The 14,514-nt window shown below is 42.8% G+C and overlaps 1 protein-coding gene and 2 long non-coding RNA genes across 5 annotated transcripts; 2 read left to right on the top strand and 1 right to left on the bottom strand.

Annotated features, from left to right (window-relative positions):
- Positions 1–454: 454 nt before the first annotated feature.
- On the top strand, positions 455–9,757 carry bicd2 (bicaudal D homolog 2 (Drosophila)). Of its 2 annotated transcripts, XM_076156564.1 has the most exons (8): positions 457–940; positions 3,944–4,156; positions 4,754–4,906; positions 5,303–5,722; positions 6,255–7,247; positions 7,340–7,491; positions 7,979–8,210; positions 8,448–9,757. In XM_076156564.1, exons 1-8 carry the CDS (start codon positions 701–703, stop codon positions 8,448–8,450), a joined length of 2,406 nt encoding a protein of 801 aa, XP_076012679.1. In that variant the 5' UTR covers positions 457–700; the 3' UTR covers positions 8,451–9,757. The 2 variants fall into 2 exon arrangements, with proteins under 2 accessions (XP_076012678.1, XP_076012679.1); XM_076156563.1 differs by having other exon boundaries at positions 455–940; positions 7,979–9,757.
- Positions 9,758–10,282: 525 nt separating this feature from the next.
- LOC143005181 (uncharacterized) lies at positions 10,283–13,962 on the top strand. Of its 2 annotated transcripts, XR_012964016.1 has the most exons (4): positions 10,283–10,412; positions 10,955–11,057; positions 12,460–12,604; positions 12,859–13,962. It is a non-coding gene; the product is annotated as an uncharacterized LOC143005181 (long non-coding RNA). The 2 variants fall into 2 exon arrangements; XR_012964015.1 differs by lacking the exon at positions 12,859–13,962 and having other exon boundaries at positions 10,284–10,412; positions 12,460–12,691.
- LOC143005182 (uncharacterized) lies at positions 13,426–14,444 on the bottom strand. The gene is made up of 3 exons (XR_012964017.1): positions 14,354–14,444; positions 13,821–13,936; positions 13,426–13,563 (listed from the first exon to the last, which is right to left on the bottom strand). It is a non-coding gene; the product is annotated as an uncharacterized LOC143005182 (long non-coding RNA).
- Between the last annotated feature and the right edge of the window lie 70 nt (positions 14,445–14,514).

Raw genomic sequence — 14,514 nt, forward strand, 5'->3', positions numbered from 1 at the left:
CAAGTTTGGAGGCGATTGGAGGAATGGTGCTCATTGTATTGACATAAACATTACATTACATTACATTAGTCATTTAGCAGACGCTTTTATCCAAAGCGACTTCTAATTATTGCAGGGCAGCCATTATTCGGCACCCTGGATATATACACATTTACATACATACACATATAGTTGTATAACATAAGATAAGATAGAATTTACTGTGATACAATATAATATAAACTAAAATAATATATGATGACAATGTCGATATAATTGTAACTTCATCTTACCCCCTCTGGATGGCACTGCTACATCATTTCCACGAGACACCCTGCAAGCTGCCGCAATGCCTTATGGGATATGACGTCAATATGCCACAATGTAGGTATTATTTGAGGTTTTGGCCTCACGTTTAAAACTACATTTCCCGTACCGCTCGCTGTGGTTTGAATGGCGTGGAGTCTTGTTTTACGCCAACCGATGATCTCAACTGAAGTTTCCTCTCTCAGCCTCGCATAGCGACAGTAGAAAGTCATTAAACAGAGAATGCTAAAAGTATTCTCTGGATTGAACATTGTGAATCAAGCAGGCAAAGGCATCTGAACGATACTGAAGCCTCGACAATGGCGCCCAGACAAAGAAGGCGCTGAGTGCCTGTCTTGGGAGCTTTTCTCGACTGGGCTGGGTCCCGTTATCGCTGTGTGTCGGGCTCGCCAAGATGTCCATGGAGGAAAAGGAATATCCCGAAGCGGTGCTGGTGACAGAGGCCGGGCCTCAGTGGCTCCGCGTCGAGATAGAGCGTCTCTCCCGGGAGCTTCGCGAAACCACCCAGGAAAAGATCCAGGCGGCGGAATATGGACTGGCGGTGCTGGAGGAGAAACAGCAGCTCAAGCAGAGATTTGAGGAGCTGGAAACCGAATACGAGACGGTCCGGCATGAGCTGGATCAGCTGAAGGAGGTAAGCCGGGGTCACAGCGGGCCACACGGTACTTTATAACAGCCAACTGCAGAAAAAAAAATATTCTCCCTTTTTTTTTAACAGCGTTTAAACTATCTCTGTGTATAATGCGGGCTTAGTTTGGGGCTCTTCCAAAGTTTTTCTATGACTTAGAGTTCCGAAGGCAAACAGAACGTTTATCACCCATAATGCGACTTATTTTTAAGCCACGATGTGAGTTAATATGTTTGCTAAATAATAATAACAGCGATATATGACCTCAGCTAAGTAGGCGAAATCTCTGACGAAATCCTAAACACACATCAGAATCAAACATCAAGTGGATTATCAATCATTTATTGATTATTTGTAGGCTTGAAAGTGGACCTGCCCTTAATAACTCTTGGTATTTGGGGTTGATGTTTATCAGATTATCCTCTGCTGCAGCTGCATGTGTCTGTCATTACGTTTTCTTGTCTATGTGGCAAGGAATGCTGTAGTTGTGAGTTATTGCTGAGGGTCTAACAGTAACATTTGCTCTCAGTCAACAAAACAAATCTCCACAGATCAAATGCGTACATGGGATTTATGAGCATCGTGAACCCTGATTTATTATTTGCAGAAGTGTTTCCATCCCAGTTATGTATGACCCAAAGGTAACAATGGTGCATTTGAGCAAACCAGACACTGATGACCCCCACGTCTGTGTCCTGTGACTTATGTGTTGTTTGCAAGACCAAAACATGACAGCAGGTCTTTTACTTACAGTATGTGCATGTTTGTTTTGACAACAAGGATTTGTGATGGTAAGTCATAGGGGAACTGCACCCTGTAAATGTAGATGTGGCATTTAAAGTGATCCAAATTACTTAGTTTTATTTGTTTTCTTTATGTTTTTACTCCTGCAGTCTGTAGAATGGCAGATGTAATGGAAAGTCTGCGCTCCGGGCTTTAGGAGAGGGGCTGCGGGGGCGGATCATTTGCTTGGGTTATAACATAACATGAGATGAGGTGTAGACTGTGTATTAGTAATAGATTTCTATAAACATGGACACTTTTATGATGCCAGAAGATCCTACAGGATTCAGTGTAAAGCTTAGCTTGGGCAGGAAATCAGCACCCACCACATCGGAGCTGAGATATCCATCAATCAAGCAAAAAAGCCGCCTCAGACGTGTTCTGTCATGTAGGTAAAAATGGCTGTGCAGACATTTGTGGTTTTTCCCTGCTGTTCCTCTTAAAGACAGCATTGTGCGTTAGAGGAACTCCATCTTAAGGCACTTCTGCAATGGCCTGGACATTCAGTAGTTGCGGTTGACACTCAGCTCAATGAGCAACATCAGAGGGCCTCAAATGTGATACACAGGTGGCTGCTTTAAATAGTGAACAAGGCAGGAGCACGTGATGAGGATCTAATGCCTGTTCCAAGAAGCTGGTTCAACCACTAGTCATTGGGGTGACTTTGACTTAACCTTGATACTTTTTTACATCAGTTCATGTTGTGAGAGGAGGGTCCAGGGTTTTACTCTGAAAAGTTACACGGACAAAGAACGAAAGCTGCCTCTTTGAACAGACCTCCTGCTTCAAGTGACAGCTGGGTGCTGTGTGCTTTTATTGGCCGTCTGTCTCTGATCAATTTGTTCCACATACTGATCTCACTCAGAAAAACTGTCCAGATAGGCATCAGTGATCATGACTGACTACCGCATACACACTGACTCATTCAACTGACCGCAGTTTTAGTCACACGTCAATGAAAAATGAGGAACTCAGCGTTGCTCCCACTCAAAGAGTAACTTTGGGACATTTCAAATGGGTTTATGATGAATGGTCTGGTAAAGGTGTTACTTCTCTTCGTTGTGTTATTAATGCTCACAGGTCAGTCCCTTAATGACTCACTGTTCTACTCATCTGTTCCTATCTGGTAGTAACACATTTTCTGGGTATCTCATGATTCTGACTGCGTTGCTTCCCTCTTCCAAGCTGAGCTGCTGATCTTTGTCGGGTTTTCCAAGACTTTCTCGGACAGAAGATTCAGTGTGTTACATCATCAGCTTGGCACACTGTCTCAGTGGGTGTTCTATACGCCTGGATGTCAGCTGAGTGTGGGAATCGACCATTATCCTGTTTATCCTATTTAACGTGTCTGTGTGTGTTGACCTGATTGTCTGTAGATACTGTTAACTCTTCAGCCTGAGACGTTTGCTGGGCATCCAATCAAGGTTGGGTTCAGCTCCATTAGTGCTCATATGTGGGTTGGATGAATCACCACCAGAATCCTGCTGGGTTTGTCCCTCAGTGTGACTGTATATGCTACAGATGCAGCAGCTTGTTGTTGCCTTTATGTTATCTTTACAAATGGAACAATGTCAAGAATGTAAAAAATAATGTAGTTATTACCTCTAAAGGTAGAATTGTGTTGTGTTCTTAAGCATACACTTTTGGAAAAGACTGTGTGTTATTTTTGGTCGTGAGTTGTCTTTGAGATATCAACCCAGGAAGTTGAGCATTCTTGAGGATTAGAAAACAATTGTGCTCCTTCCCAGTCAGGCCAAGTAACACTCATTACGATCTCCAGCATAAACCAAACATTTAGTTAGCTTTAGGTTAAGTTTAGATGCAATTTTAGAAATGACTTTGCAGAGATTTCATTTGGAGGGACTAAGTGCTGCAGGAGGAGCTTACATAAGGAGGAGGAGTTATTAACATCTTTGGAAGTGATCCGCCCTCAGTGTGTCACATGACGATGGCAAAAGCAGATTTATGCCATTTAGTTCCAATCAGTGCTGGCTTTGATGTCTTTCCAAGCTCTGAAATGTAGTAACAGGGTAGCACAGCGCCTACTCAGCAGCTTCTGTAACACCATGAAGAGGAGTGCTGACAGACCTATGCTCTGGGTATCGATGACAACCATGTCCTGATATTGTAAACACATCACACATTAAACACGGCTTGTGATTATTCTGTGGTTCTGTGTCTGTATCTTGGGATCTAAGATGCTCTGATGTCTATTCTGCCTCTCAGGCCTTCGGACAAGCTCACTCCACCCACAGAAAGGTAGCAGCAGACGGGGAGAGCAGAGAAGAGTCGCTGATCCTGGAGTCTGCCAGTAAAGAGGCCCAGTACCAGCAGAAGGTCCTGGAGCTGCAGAATGAGCTGCGGCAGGCCAAAGACTCCCACACCAGCGCCCAAGCTGAAAACGATCGCCTCTCCTCTATCGCCCTGGAGATGAGAGAGGTAAACATCTAAATAGTTAATATCACCAACAGGGCTGCAACAATTTTTATCTTGCAGTTTTGAATATTAATGGATCTATAAAATCTGAAATCTAATATGCAGACCTGAACTGACTCTGGTATTTTTGACTCGCTGACTCATTGTCGCAACAGTTTTTAAGCCAATTATGACCAGAAAGGGATTCAGTACACAGAGCTGGTTGTAAAGTTTTGTAATGGAAGTTGGGGTCCAGTAGTTTTATCACTGGCGGTCGAGTCGGTGTGTGTCTGTAGTGGGGGAGGGTCGGCAGTGAGCCCAGCCGGAAAGATGATGTCATGACCCACACTGTGAGTGACACAAAGGATGTCCCTCAGCAGTAAGTAGACCTCAGTAGTTGTCCGTCCATCGTTACATTTGCCTACCAAAGTCTTGCTCCTGTGGTATGTAGTGTGGTTTCACATTCACACTGATTTGCTCCCGGGGTGATATGATATTATGCTAAATCAGAGGGGATTGTTTATGTATTTTCCAGTCCCCCCCCCCCCCCCCCTCCCCCCCTCCCCCCCCCTCTAATAACAGTGCTATTTTTGCTCTTTCCCTCTTTCCTGCTGCGTGCAGAGCTCCGAGCTGGTGGAGCTGCAGCGCACTCAGCTACGCGATGACATCAGAGAGTACAAAGTGCGGGAGACTCGTCTGCTGCAGGACTACAGCGAGCTGGAAGACGAGAACATCTCTCTCCAGAAACAAGTGTCTGTGCTGAGACAGAGCCAGGTGAGACCAGGCACACCTAACTATGTGACAACCAAGATACAGAAGTGGACGGCTCATGATTTGCAAACAGAGGCTTTGTTCAACAGTATTGACTTTTATACTAATATTATAGCTATAGGTAATGACATCCTGACTCTTTATTGTTGGCTGAGTGGCATGTTTGGACCAACTGCAGAGACTCAGTCAGTCTATTGGATTAGGTTCCTTAAACGATCTGCAAGACCTAATTATTGCTGAAAGCCTATAATTTAACATCATATTCATGGTGTCATGGCTCAAACACTTGAGAATGCCCTTTGGTTTGATGTTTTTCCACACTGGAGACTAGGTTGATGTTAAAATATATACTGTGATAGAGAATTTTTGTTGTGTTTATGATTTTGTGTGTGTGCACAGGTGGAGTTTGAAGGACTGAAGCATGAGATCCGTCGTCTGGAGGAGGACAGCCAGTGCCTGCACAGCCAGCTGGAGGAGGCCATGCGTCTGCGAGAGATCGCCGAACGACAGCTGACTGAGGCTTTGGAGACGATCAAAACGGAGCGTGAGCAGAAGGCCACCCTGCGTAAGGAGCTCTCCCACTACATGACCATCGGCGATTCTCTGTACAACAGCTCGCTCAATATCTCCATCGACAACCTGAAACTGCACGACGCCGACAACGACGACCTCATCCGTGGCTTCGAGAACGGCTTGGTGAAGGGAGGTGAAGGCAACAGAGCTACAGGGAACAACAAGCCAGCGCCCAGCCTGGTGGACGACCTGCTGAGCGAGCTCAACATCTCAGAGATCCAGAAACTCAAACAGCAGCTTATGCAGGTTAGAGGCTCGCGAGTTATCACCTATTAGCCAATGTGTCACATATAACACACAGAAATAGATTTGTATTATTAGACACATAGTTGTGAGGTTGTCTGAATCCGTCGTGTAGTTTACTCAGGCCACAGTCTGAGCCCTCACAAGCAGAGATCACAGAACCCTCCCCCACCCTGTCTTTCCAACAGACTTGGGGTGACAGACAGACAGGTGATATGTGGCTGAATGTAACAAACAGCAATTAACAAATTCAAACTGAAATAACTTCATTGTGTGCCACTTTTTACAGTTATACTCACCACGCCTGTGAGCAAGATCAGAAATTGCTTCATTTTCATTGCATCCAGAGTGTAATGTGTATTTATAATATATATGATCGTTTATTTTAAATATTTTATTGTTGCTCAGCACTGCCTTGAGGAATATTGTTCACTTGACATTTTGCACTGATATGTAGACAAGTTTGGATCTGTTGCTGTAAATCAAATTTTGATTACTGTTGCACATTCTTGAACTTTCTCTGTCTTTGTGTTAGGTGGAGAGAGAGAAAGTTTCCCTGATCGGCTCCCTGCAGGAGAGCCAGAAGCAGCTGGAGCAGGCTCATGGGTCTCTGTCAGAGCAGCAAGAGACCCTCAACAGGCTGACAGAGAACCTCAGTGCAATGAGGAAACTTCATGCCAGCAAGGAGCGTCAGTCTGCTCTGGACAGTGAGAAAGACAGAGACAGCCATGATGATGGTGATTACTACGAGCTGGACATCAACGGACCAGAGATCCTGCAGTGTAAATACACAGTGGCTGTGTCTGAAGCTGGAGAGTTGAGGCAGGAGCTGAAGACGCTCAAGTCTGTGTACCAGGAGTGTCGAACACAGTATGAAGACGAGCGAGCGCGTTTGGGGAGCGACATTCAAGAGCTGAGGTTGCGGTTGGCGTCGTTGGAGAAGAGCAGCCAGGCGGATAAGGATGAAGTGGCTCGACTGGAGAAGGAGCTCCAGCTGGTGAGCGAGGCTGCAGGGGAGTCACTGGGCAGCCTCAATGTGGCACAGGATGAACTTGTTACTTTCAGTGAAGAGCTGGCTAATCTCTACAACCACGTGTGTATGTGCAACAACGAGACCCCAAACCGCGTCATGCTCGACTACTACAAGCAAGGTAAGGCAGTGATGAGAAGGGATCAAGGCGGGAAAGAGCCTGTACTCCTCACCAATGGGCTGATCGCTGAGACTGAACAAGCAAAATCGGATACCTCAAAGGCCGCAGCCCCGGAGCCCCGACCAGAGCCCCGACCAGAGCCCATGCACATCTACAACCTAGTGGCCATCATCCGTGACCAGATCCTCCACCTGCAGCAGGCGGTGGACCGGACCACAGAGCTGTCGCGCCAAAGGTTAGCAAGCCTGGAGCTTAGCACGGTGGCAGACAAGGACAAAGAAGCCTGCCTGGGAGAGATCCTCAAACTGAAGTCCCTGCTCAGCACCAAAAGGGAGCAGATCGCCACTCTCAGAGCTGTGCTCAAGGCCAACAAGCAGGTCAGAGGACAACAATGAGGCAATTCTGTGTCCAGTGGAGATTACATAAGTGTCATTGCATTAACGATTCTTTAACCTTGTGTCTCCTACAGACCGCTGAGGTTGCTCTGGCCAACTTGAAGAGTAAATACGAGAGTGAGAAGAGCATGGTGACTGAGACGATCATGAAGCTCCGCAATGAACTCAAGGCTTTGAAGGAGGATGCTGCTACATTCTCCTCCCTTCGAGCCATGTTTGCTACACGGTATAATACGACACCATCACCAGCCATGTTTCCCTTCAAGTTATTTGTTAATACAAGTTTTGACATCTCCGAAAATGAAATCGTCTTATATGCTTGCACACAGCTGATGCAAACGTGGCCTTATTCTAATGGCTATGTATGGAATATTATCTTTTATCTTTTATTATCATGTCATCCAACATCCAAAAAAGCACAAGGGCACAAATAATAACATAGTATTAAAAATCTGCATTATATACAATGCATTTATTCTTATTTTGCCTTCATTCAAGACACAAAGCATCATGGGAGCAGTCTGATGTAACTCTTCAGTTGGTTAGAAACGTGCTGGCAGTTTCTACCTTCCATCTGGAAAGGGCTGGCTTTGGAATGAATAAAACATATGACAACAGTGGCAACACCGGGGAAACTGCTCCACCTGCTGGCTATAATAAGTAACATTTTCTTTATTGCACTGACTCTCCCCTCTCTGGATTCCTCCTCTCAGGTGTGACGAGTATGTGACCCAGATCGATGACATGCAGAGGCAACTGTCTGCTGCTGAGGATGAGAAGAAGACCTTGAACTCTCTGCTGCGCATGGCAATCCAGCAGAAACTGGCCTTGACTCAGCGCATGGAGGATCTAGAGTTCGACCACGAGCAGGCACGTCGCAGCAGTAGCACAGCAGCAGGAGCCAAGGGCAAAGCCAAGGGCAAAGGAGCCTCTGCCAACCATTTTGTAAGTCAGAGGCAACCCTGCAGAGCCTCCGCTAAAGCCTTCACTGAGTCTAATCCAGCCATCACTCGGAACTGAAACCTGCATGCCGCCCTATCGTGCATGCGATTCCTCTGCTCTCTAACTTCTATCTTCACTAACTCTATCTCACCAACACAATTTACTCTGAAATCAATGGAAACTGATCCGATTCCCTGACGATTTAATGTTGATCTTTCTCTTTTATCTTTCCATTTGCAGTAAATCTCTCAAGCCAAGTGTCCTTACGGAGGTCCGTCTGAGTGTTTGTGACAGTTGCCAATCACCTATGCTCCCTTTTCTTCAGCGTTTTAATTATGTTTCCAACACGGATCTGTTGAATGCCTTGTTTCAGCCTGCAAAACACAATAACACCATTCTGCACAACAACGTGACTGCAGAAAGCGGCTCATCACATCGGACCGACTGTCCATTAAGTCTTCCATTCACCACTGTGATTAGAGAGAGAGTCAGATTTCTGCCTGATTGCTCTGACATCTCCTGTGTTACCCTGACTGAGCACTTTGTGGTTTACTGCTTTGCTCTTAGCTGATATGTCACTCTTTTGTAAGTCACACTAATTATTTTTTAAATGTGTTTTTTTTAATGTAATGTGCATGTTTATGTGCCAAATTTATATCAATGTTTTAATACAACCTGTGTTTATCCATCAGCAGCAGTTTTAGAAATAATTAAGCTTCATCTGTGGCTTCAATAAGCAACAAAACCAGAGAATTATGTGGAAATTCTTTCAGAAATCTGAACTTCCAACCTGCTGTATGAAATGGAAATAGGAAAATAATGCGCTTGTCGGTCTTTGCCAATTTCTCTTTCAGCCTTAGATTTCTGAGTGCCTTTCTTATTATCCAATGAAACAAGTAAAATGTTTGAGATGCATGTCTCCTGCAAACTTGTTGGTACATGGAAGAAAAATGAAGAATTGAGAGTTTCTTGCTGTGTGATCTAGCAATGATGGAGCCTCAATTTCAGGGTTTGAATTTAGAACGTTTTGGCTCTCTGTGGACATTCTGGAGCCATTACAGGTTCAGGCATGCATGCTATGACGAGTATTAATGCAAAGCTTATTTAAAGATTTCTAAGTTAATGTCATATGTTAATAGAATTCATAAATTTTATTCATGAAGGAGAGATTTAATGTTAACAGTTTTAACACTTTGTAAGCCTTTTGCGTCCTAAACTTCACTTCTGTGGGCCTGACGTGCCTTTTGCTTTTGTTACAAAGTGCAAGCAGGGAAATCTATGTTTTTTAAAAATGTTACACATTGTTGCTCACATTTTCGGTCCTAATTGAGTTTGTTTTATTGTTTTTTACCATAAATGTATTTATTTGACACTGTCCTCGGAATACAGGATGTCAGTGTCATTTTTGCTACAAGAGTGTCTGAGTGGAGGCGGCTTGTCTGAAAGTTCAAGAAACCACTATGTGTAGTGACACACGAGTACGGTTCATTCCTCGCTTATGCCTGGTGTTGTGACTGGTGGAAAAAGAATAAATCTAACTTTCACAACTGGGTCTTGGTTTGTTTGGATTTTTTTCCCCCATTAGCTACCACAGTTACTTTTACGGTATATGTTTATTCTCAAACACTTCAAATCACTAAATCTGTGATGAGAGTTGAAAGTAAATAATTTTGACACGTAATACTTCCACATAATGTATAGAGTTCAGTATTGATTGCTTTTCAATTGGAAACATTTCTGTCAATCAAGGAAGAAGCTTTGGCAATACAAATATTTGGAAATTTTATTCAAGTTTTTACATGTTATACATCTGATATGCAGGTTTAACATTTAGAGGGAATATTGTCAACATTCACCCTTTTTATACGGTGGCCGAGAACCGCCACCGCTGCAAATAAAAGAAGCGCTGCAAAAATAAAAAGCTGGTGCAAAAATAAAAAAGGCGATGCAAATAAAAGAAAGTCTGCAAAAAAGAAACGCTACTGCAAATAAAAGAAAGTCTGCAAAAATAAAAAAGTCGGTGCAAAAATAAAAACGGTGATGCAAATAAAAAAGCCACAACGGAAGTGGGTTACCGGGGACTGTTTTTGCCGATGCACCTGTGTGAGTAGAAGACGACGCCGACGCACCTGTGTGAGGAGAAGAAGACGGCGACGACGACGACGACGACGAGAAGAAACTACGAGTAGGAAAACGAACTAGAAAGTAAGTGAACATGATAGTGTTTAATGTCGCTACGTGTACTTTTTAATGTGTTATTTGGTTAGGCCAGGTAACCCCAGGTTTGAAGGTGAACTGGAGAATGCCGGTGTATTGTTAGCTTCGGCTAACACGGGGAGACCACTAACCAGATGTCAGTTTGACATCATAGCTGGAGTTTGAGTTATTGGATGACATCGTTTTGTTAGCGTGATGCCATCACACTCATTTATTTAAGTAGCTTCAGATTCAAACAGCTTCAGCAGCATTGGAGACACACTTTCTGGACCAACATCTGACTGTGACTCTGTGAGTGAGCTCGTTTTGTGGTGACTATCTACAGTGAAGACAGCTTATTACTGTCGTTGTTGTTGTTTGTATCATTAATAATCATGCTAACAATAATCTAAGGCGTGGGTAACAGAAGTTATGTGGATGAATGTGAAGTTTAAGCTGTGTGGGGTGGCCAGGGACCTTTGAGAAAGAACCATGACCATAATGTCAGATTGAATCCTAAACTTGACTGTTTTTGCTTTGTCATTTACCAGGTCATGTTTTGTCCATTCTGTGGGGTGAACCTTCCATCCGTCCTGGTATATTGTGGCTCATGCTGTAGAAATGTCAGGTTCCTAAGGAGTCTTCAAGATGAAGGTACATTTCTTTCTGACAGTTAATGAGGTTCTTAAACATGATGGATTGCTATGCTTTTTCAGAGAATATACTGTCTGTTAGTCATGAATATACCACTTCATATGGTGAAATCCATAACAGAGGCATGTGGAATACAATGAATTTGAAGACATGAAAAATTAAGAAAGTTTCTTAGTCTAGTAGGCTACTGATCCCTGTAAAAAAATCCTATGCAACAATTTTGAGTGTTTTGCACTATGCTACTTTTATATAAAGACATTTTCAATTAATTAACTTTAACGAGTGCATTGAATAGCTTGATTCCTCAATAACTAATCACTAACTACCATGTCACCCACACATGATAATCTTAACAATCTCATTTATTCACCTCTGTAAAAATTGAAAATGTTCATTATGCAGTTCATCATTTAGCCTCTAATATAGTGTCCTCCGTCCTACCCCTCAGGTCCTGAAGCTAGTACTCCAGTGGATGAACTTATCCAAAAATATTTCACAGAGGGCCATAGTTATGAAATAATAGTGGACTTACTGAAAACCAAACACAACACATCAGTCAGTTTTCGCAATCTACAAAAAAGACTAAAACATGCAAGCCTGACCAGAAGGATCAACTACACTCCAATTGCTACTGTGCAGGCAGCTATTTCCGAGGAGCTAAAGGGATCAGGCCAGCTTTTAGGGTATAGAGCGATGTTGCAGATTCTGAAACGGAAACACTCTCTTGTCGTCAGACAAGACGATGCACCTAATGGCAGAGCTGGATCCATGTGGAACAGAGAATCGCTGCAGACGTAGATTTGTTCGAAGGGCATATCATTCAATGGGACCAAACGAAACCTGGCACGTTGATGGGTATAATAAATTAAAACCTTTTGGAATTGGCATAAGTGGCTGCATTGATGGCTTCTCCAGAAAAATTATGTGGCTGAATTGTGGAAAGACGAACAACGACCCTTCAGTAATTGCTCAAAACTACATCAACTGTGTAGTTGAGCATGGAGTTTTTCCAAAGCGGCTCCGCGCAGATTGCGGCACTGAAAATGGAATAATGGCCGCCATTCAATGTACCATGAGATCAGAGCATGCAGACGAGTTTGCAGGAGCTTAAAGCCACATGTATGGCACTTCAACATCCAACCAGCGGATTGAAAGCTGGTTCCGGAAACAAAGGTTTCTGTCACTTTTAATTCATTTATGTTTTACTTGACCCTGGATTATTGTATTTGCTGTATGCATTTATATTATTTCTCAGTTTAATGTATATTGCTGTGCTTTTTAAAGGAAAGGGTATATTGTAGTGAAATCTCCAAAAGGCATGAGTCAGTAGTAAGTGGACTTGTACATTAATCTAAACCTCTTGAAGAACGATGACCTGGATGAATTTGTGTTTTCTATCTAGGAGCCAATTTTGGATGGATCTGTTCAGTGACTTGAGGGAGAGGCATCTCTTCAATGGCAGCCCTGCAAACACAAAGTTCACCTCCTGGAGTCACCTTATTTATTATTAATTACGTAAAAACTGAAATAATGTGGTGCTCTAAAATGTGGGTACTTAACTGCACTTGAAAATATTTTGTAACATTTTGATTATAAAATTTAAGATTCACAATAAAGTTTTCCCTCATGTGCAATGCTTTCTCTAATATTTGATACTTAGTTTAACCTAAGATCATTGCTTGTCTTTGGGTCTCTGCATCCTTGTCCTGTAAGAAACTCTGGAGATAATTGTAATGACCATGAAAGTGAAACTTAATTGATGTGTTGCTCAGTGTGAACACTTTCCTGTACTTGCTCCTAGCAATTGTGGTTTCCCAGCATCTGCCCAAACCCTGAACCACATCACCAGCATCATGCCAGTGCCAGCAACTCCTGCTGGGGATGAGCATGAAACTCTTTTTGGAGAACTGCAACGACAGAGTGGTGTAAGAGCTCCTTTGCAGTGGGAATCAGCTGTAGAGAACTACATCACCCTGAAAAACATGGCTGGTCTGTAAAAATTTTAGGGACATATTTGTGTTGTGACAACACCAAAACAAACTTCTTTTTATGTGTTGTATTTGCTGCTGCTGTATATTGCTGCTGTCATTTTCTTCTCTCCCCTGTCATTTGGCAGAGGCTTTTGTCCAAAGCAACGTACAAATGTCTGTAATAAAGTTGTCTATGCCTGAAAAAATCTTAAAAAAAAAAAAAAAGAACAGTCTGTAGTTTTTTTATTTATTTTTTATTTAAAGAAACAAGCTGAAGCTGCAAGCACATTCCTGATATCAAATACAATAAAAATGTGCGGTCTTGACAACAGTCTAAAAATGAAATGTTTAATATAATGTACACAAACATGGATCTCTAGGTCAGAGCGTGACACATTCTTTTAAGTAGTTTAAGCCTTGATTGTGTGACAATATTTTCAGACAAGGCTAAGTGTGAACGATAGACTATGTTTCGGAGCTACAATTACCAGAGCTGCTGAATCAGTGCTTGACTCTCCATCTGCAGGTTCCCATATCTGGAAGTAAAAAACAATATATCAGTGAGCACTTCAAATTTGATTGACAGAACTAGAGCTGAACAAATTTGAACATAAATATTGAAGTTTGTAAAATATGTGTAGGCCAGGACACTGCAACATTTACTGTAATTTAAAATGCTATTTTGGCACGTTTCATCAGAAACATGGCTTCTATGTAAAATCTAGAAACATTTTCATTTTCAGACAGAACTTACAATATAATCAATGTAAGACACAACAAATGTGGCACTCACCAATGTATCAGCTGCACTGAATTCTGCAGAGCTTGGACTCATGATGATCACCTCTGAATCCGACAAAGTAGTTTCGGAGGCTGCTGGTGTCCACAAAAAGGACAATTCATTATGATCTGCAAAAAACAAACAAAAAAAACAAGTATCATTAGGTTGCTTTGGACTTAAATTGCATGAACATTTTAGCCGTCAGTTCAATACCTCAATCTGACATTATGGTCATGGTATTTTCACAAAAGTCCCTGGCCACCTCACACAGCTTAAACTTCACATTCATCCAAATAACTATTGTTACCCACGCCTTAGATTATTGTTAGAATGACTATTAATGATACAAGCAACAACAACAACGATAGTAATAAGCTGTAGCCGTCAGTTGCTTCCACTCTCGTTAGTGGTCTCCCCGTGTTAGCCGAAGCTAACAATACACCGGCATTCTCCAGTTCAACTTCAAACCTGGGGTTACCTGGCCTAACCAAATAACACATTAAAAAGTACACGTAGCGACATTAAACACTATCATGTTCACTTACTTTCTAGTTCGTTTTCCTATTCGTAGTTTCTTCTCGTCGTCGTCGCCGTCTTCTTCTCCTCACACAGGTGCGTCGGCGTCGTCTTCTACTCTCACAGGTGCATCGGCAAAAACAGTCCCCGGTAACCCTCTTCCGTTGTGGCTTTTTTATTTGCATCACCG

The sequence above is a fragment of the Genypterus blacodes genome, unplaced genomic scaffold, assembly GCF_046128005.1.
Source record: "Genypterus blacodes isolate CSIRO-AG114 ecotype Tasmania unplaced genomic scaffold, CSIRO-AGI_Gbla_v1 ptg000070l_1, whole genome shotgun sequence".
Taxonomy (NCBI): domain Eukaryota; kingdom Metazoa; phylum Chordata; class Actinopteri; order Ophidiiformes; family Ophidiidae; genus Genypterus; species Genypterus blacodes.

Bases quoted from the DNA above. Each gene is read 5' to 3' on its own strand.
- bicd2 (XM_076156563.1), top strand. From the start codon at position 701: ATGTCCATGGAGGAAAAGGAATATCCCGAAGCGGTGCTGGTGACAGAG. The intron at 941-3,943 runs GTAAGCCGGGGT...TCTGCCTCTCAG, and splicing joins AGCTGGATCAGCTGAAGGAG to GCCTTCGGACAAGCTCACTC. The intron at 7,492-7,978 runs GTATAATACGAC...TCCTCCTCTCAG, and splicing joins CGAGCCATGTTTGCTACACG to GTGTGACGAGTATGTGACCC.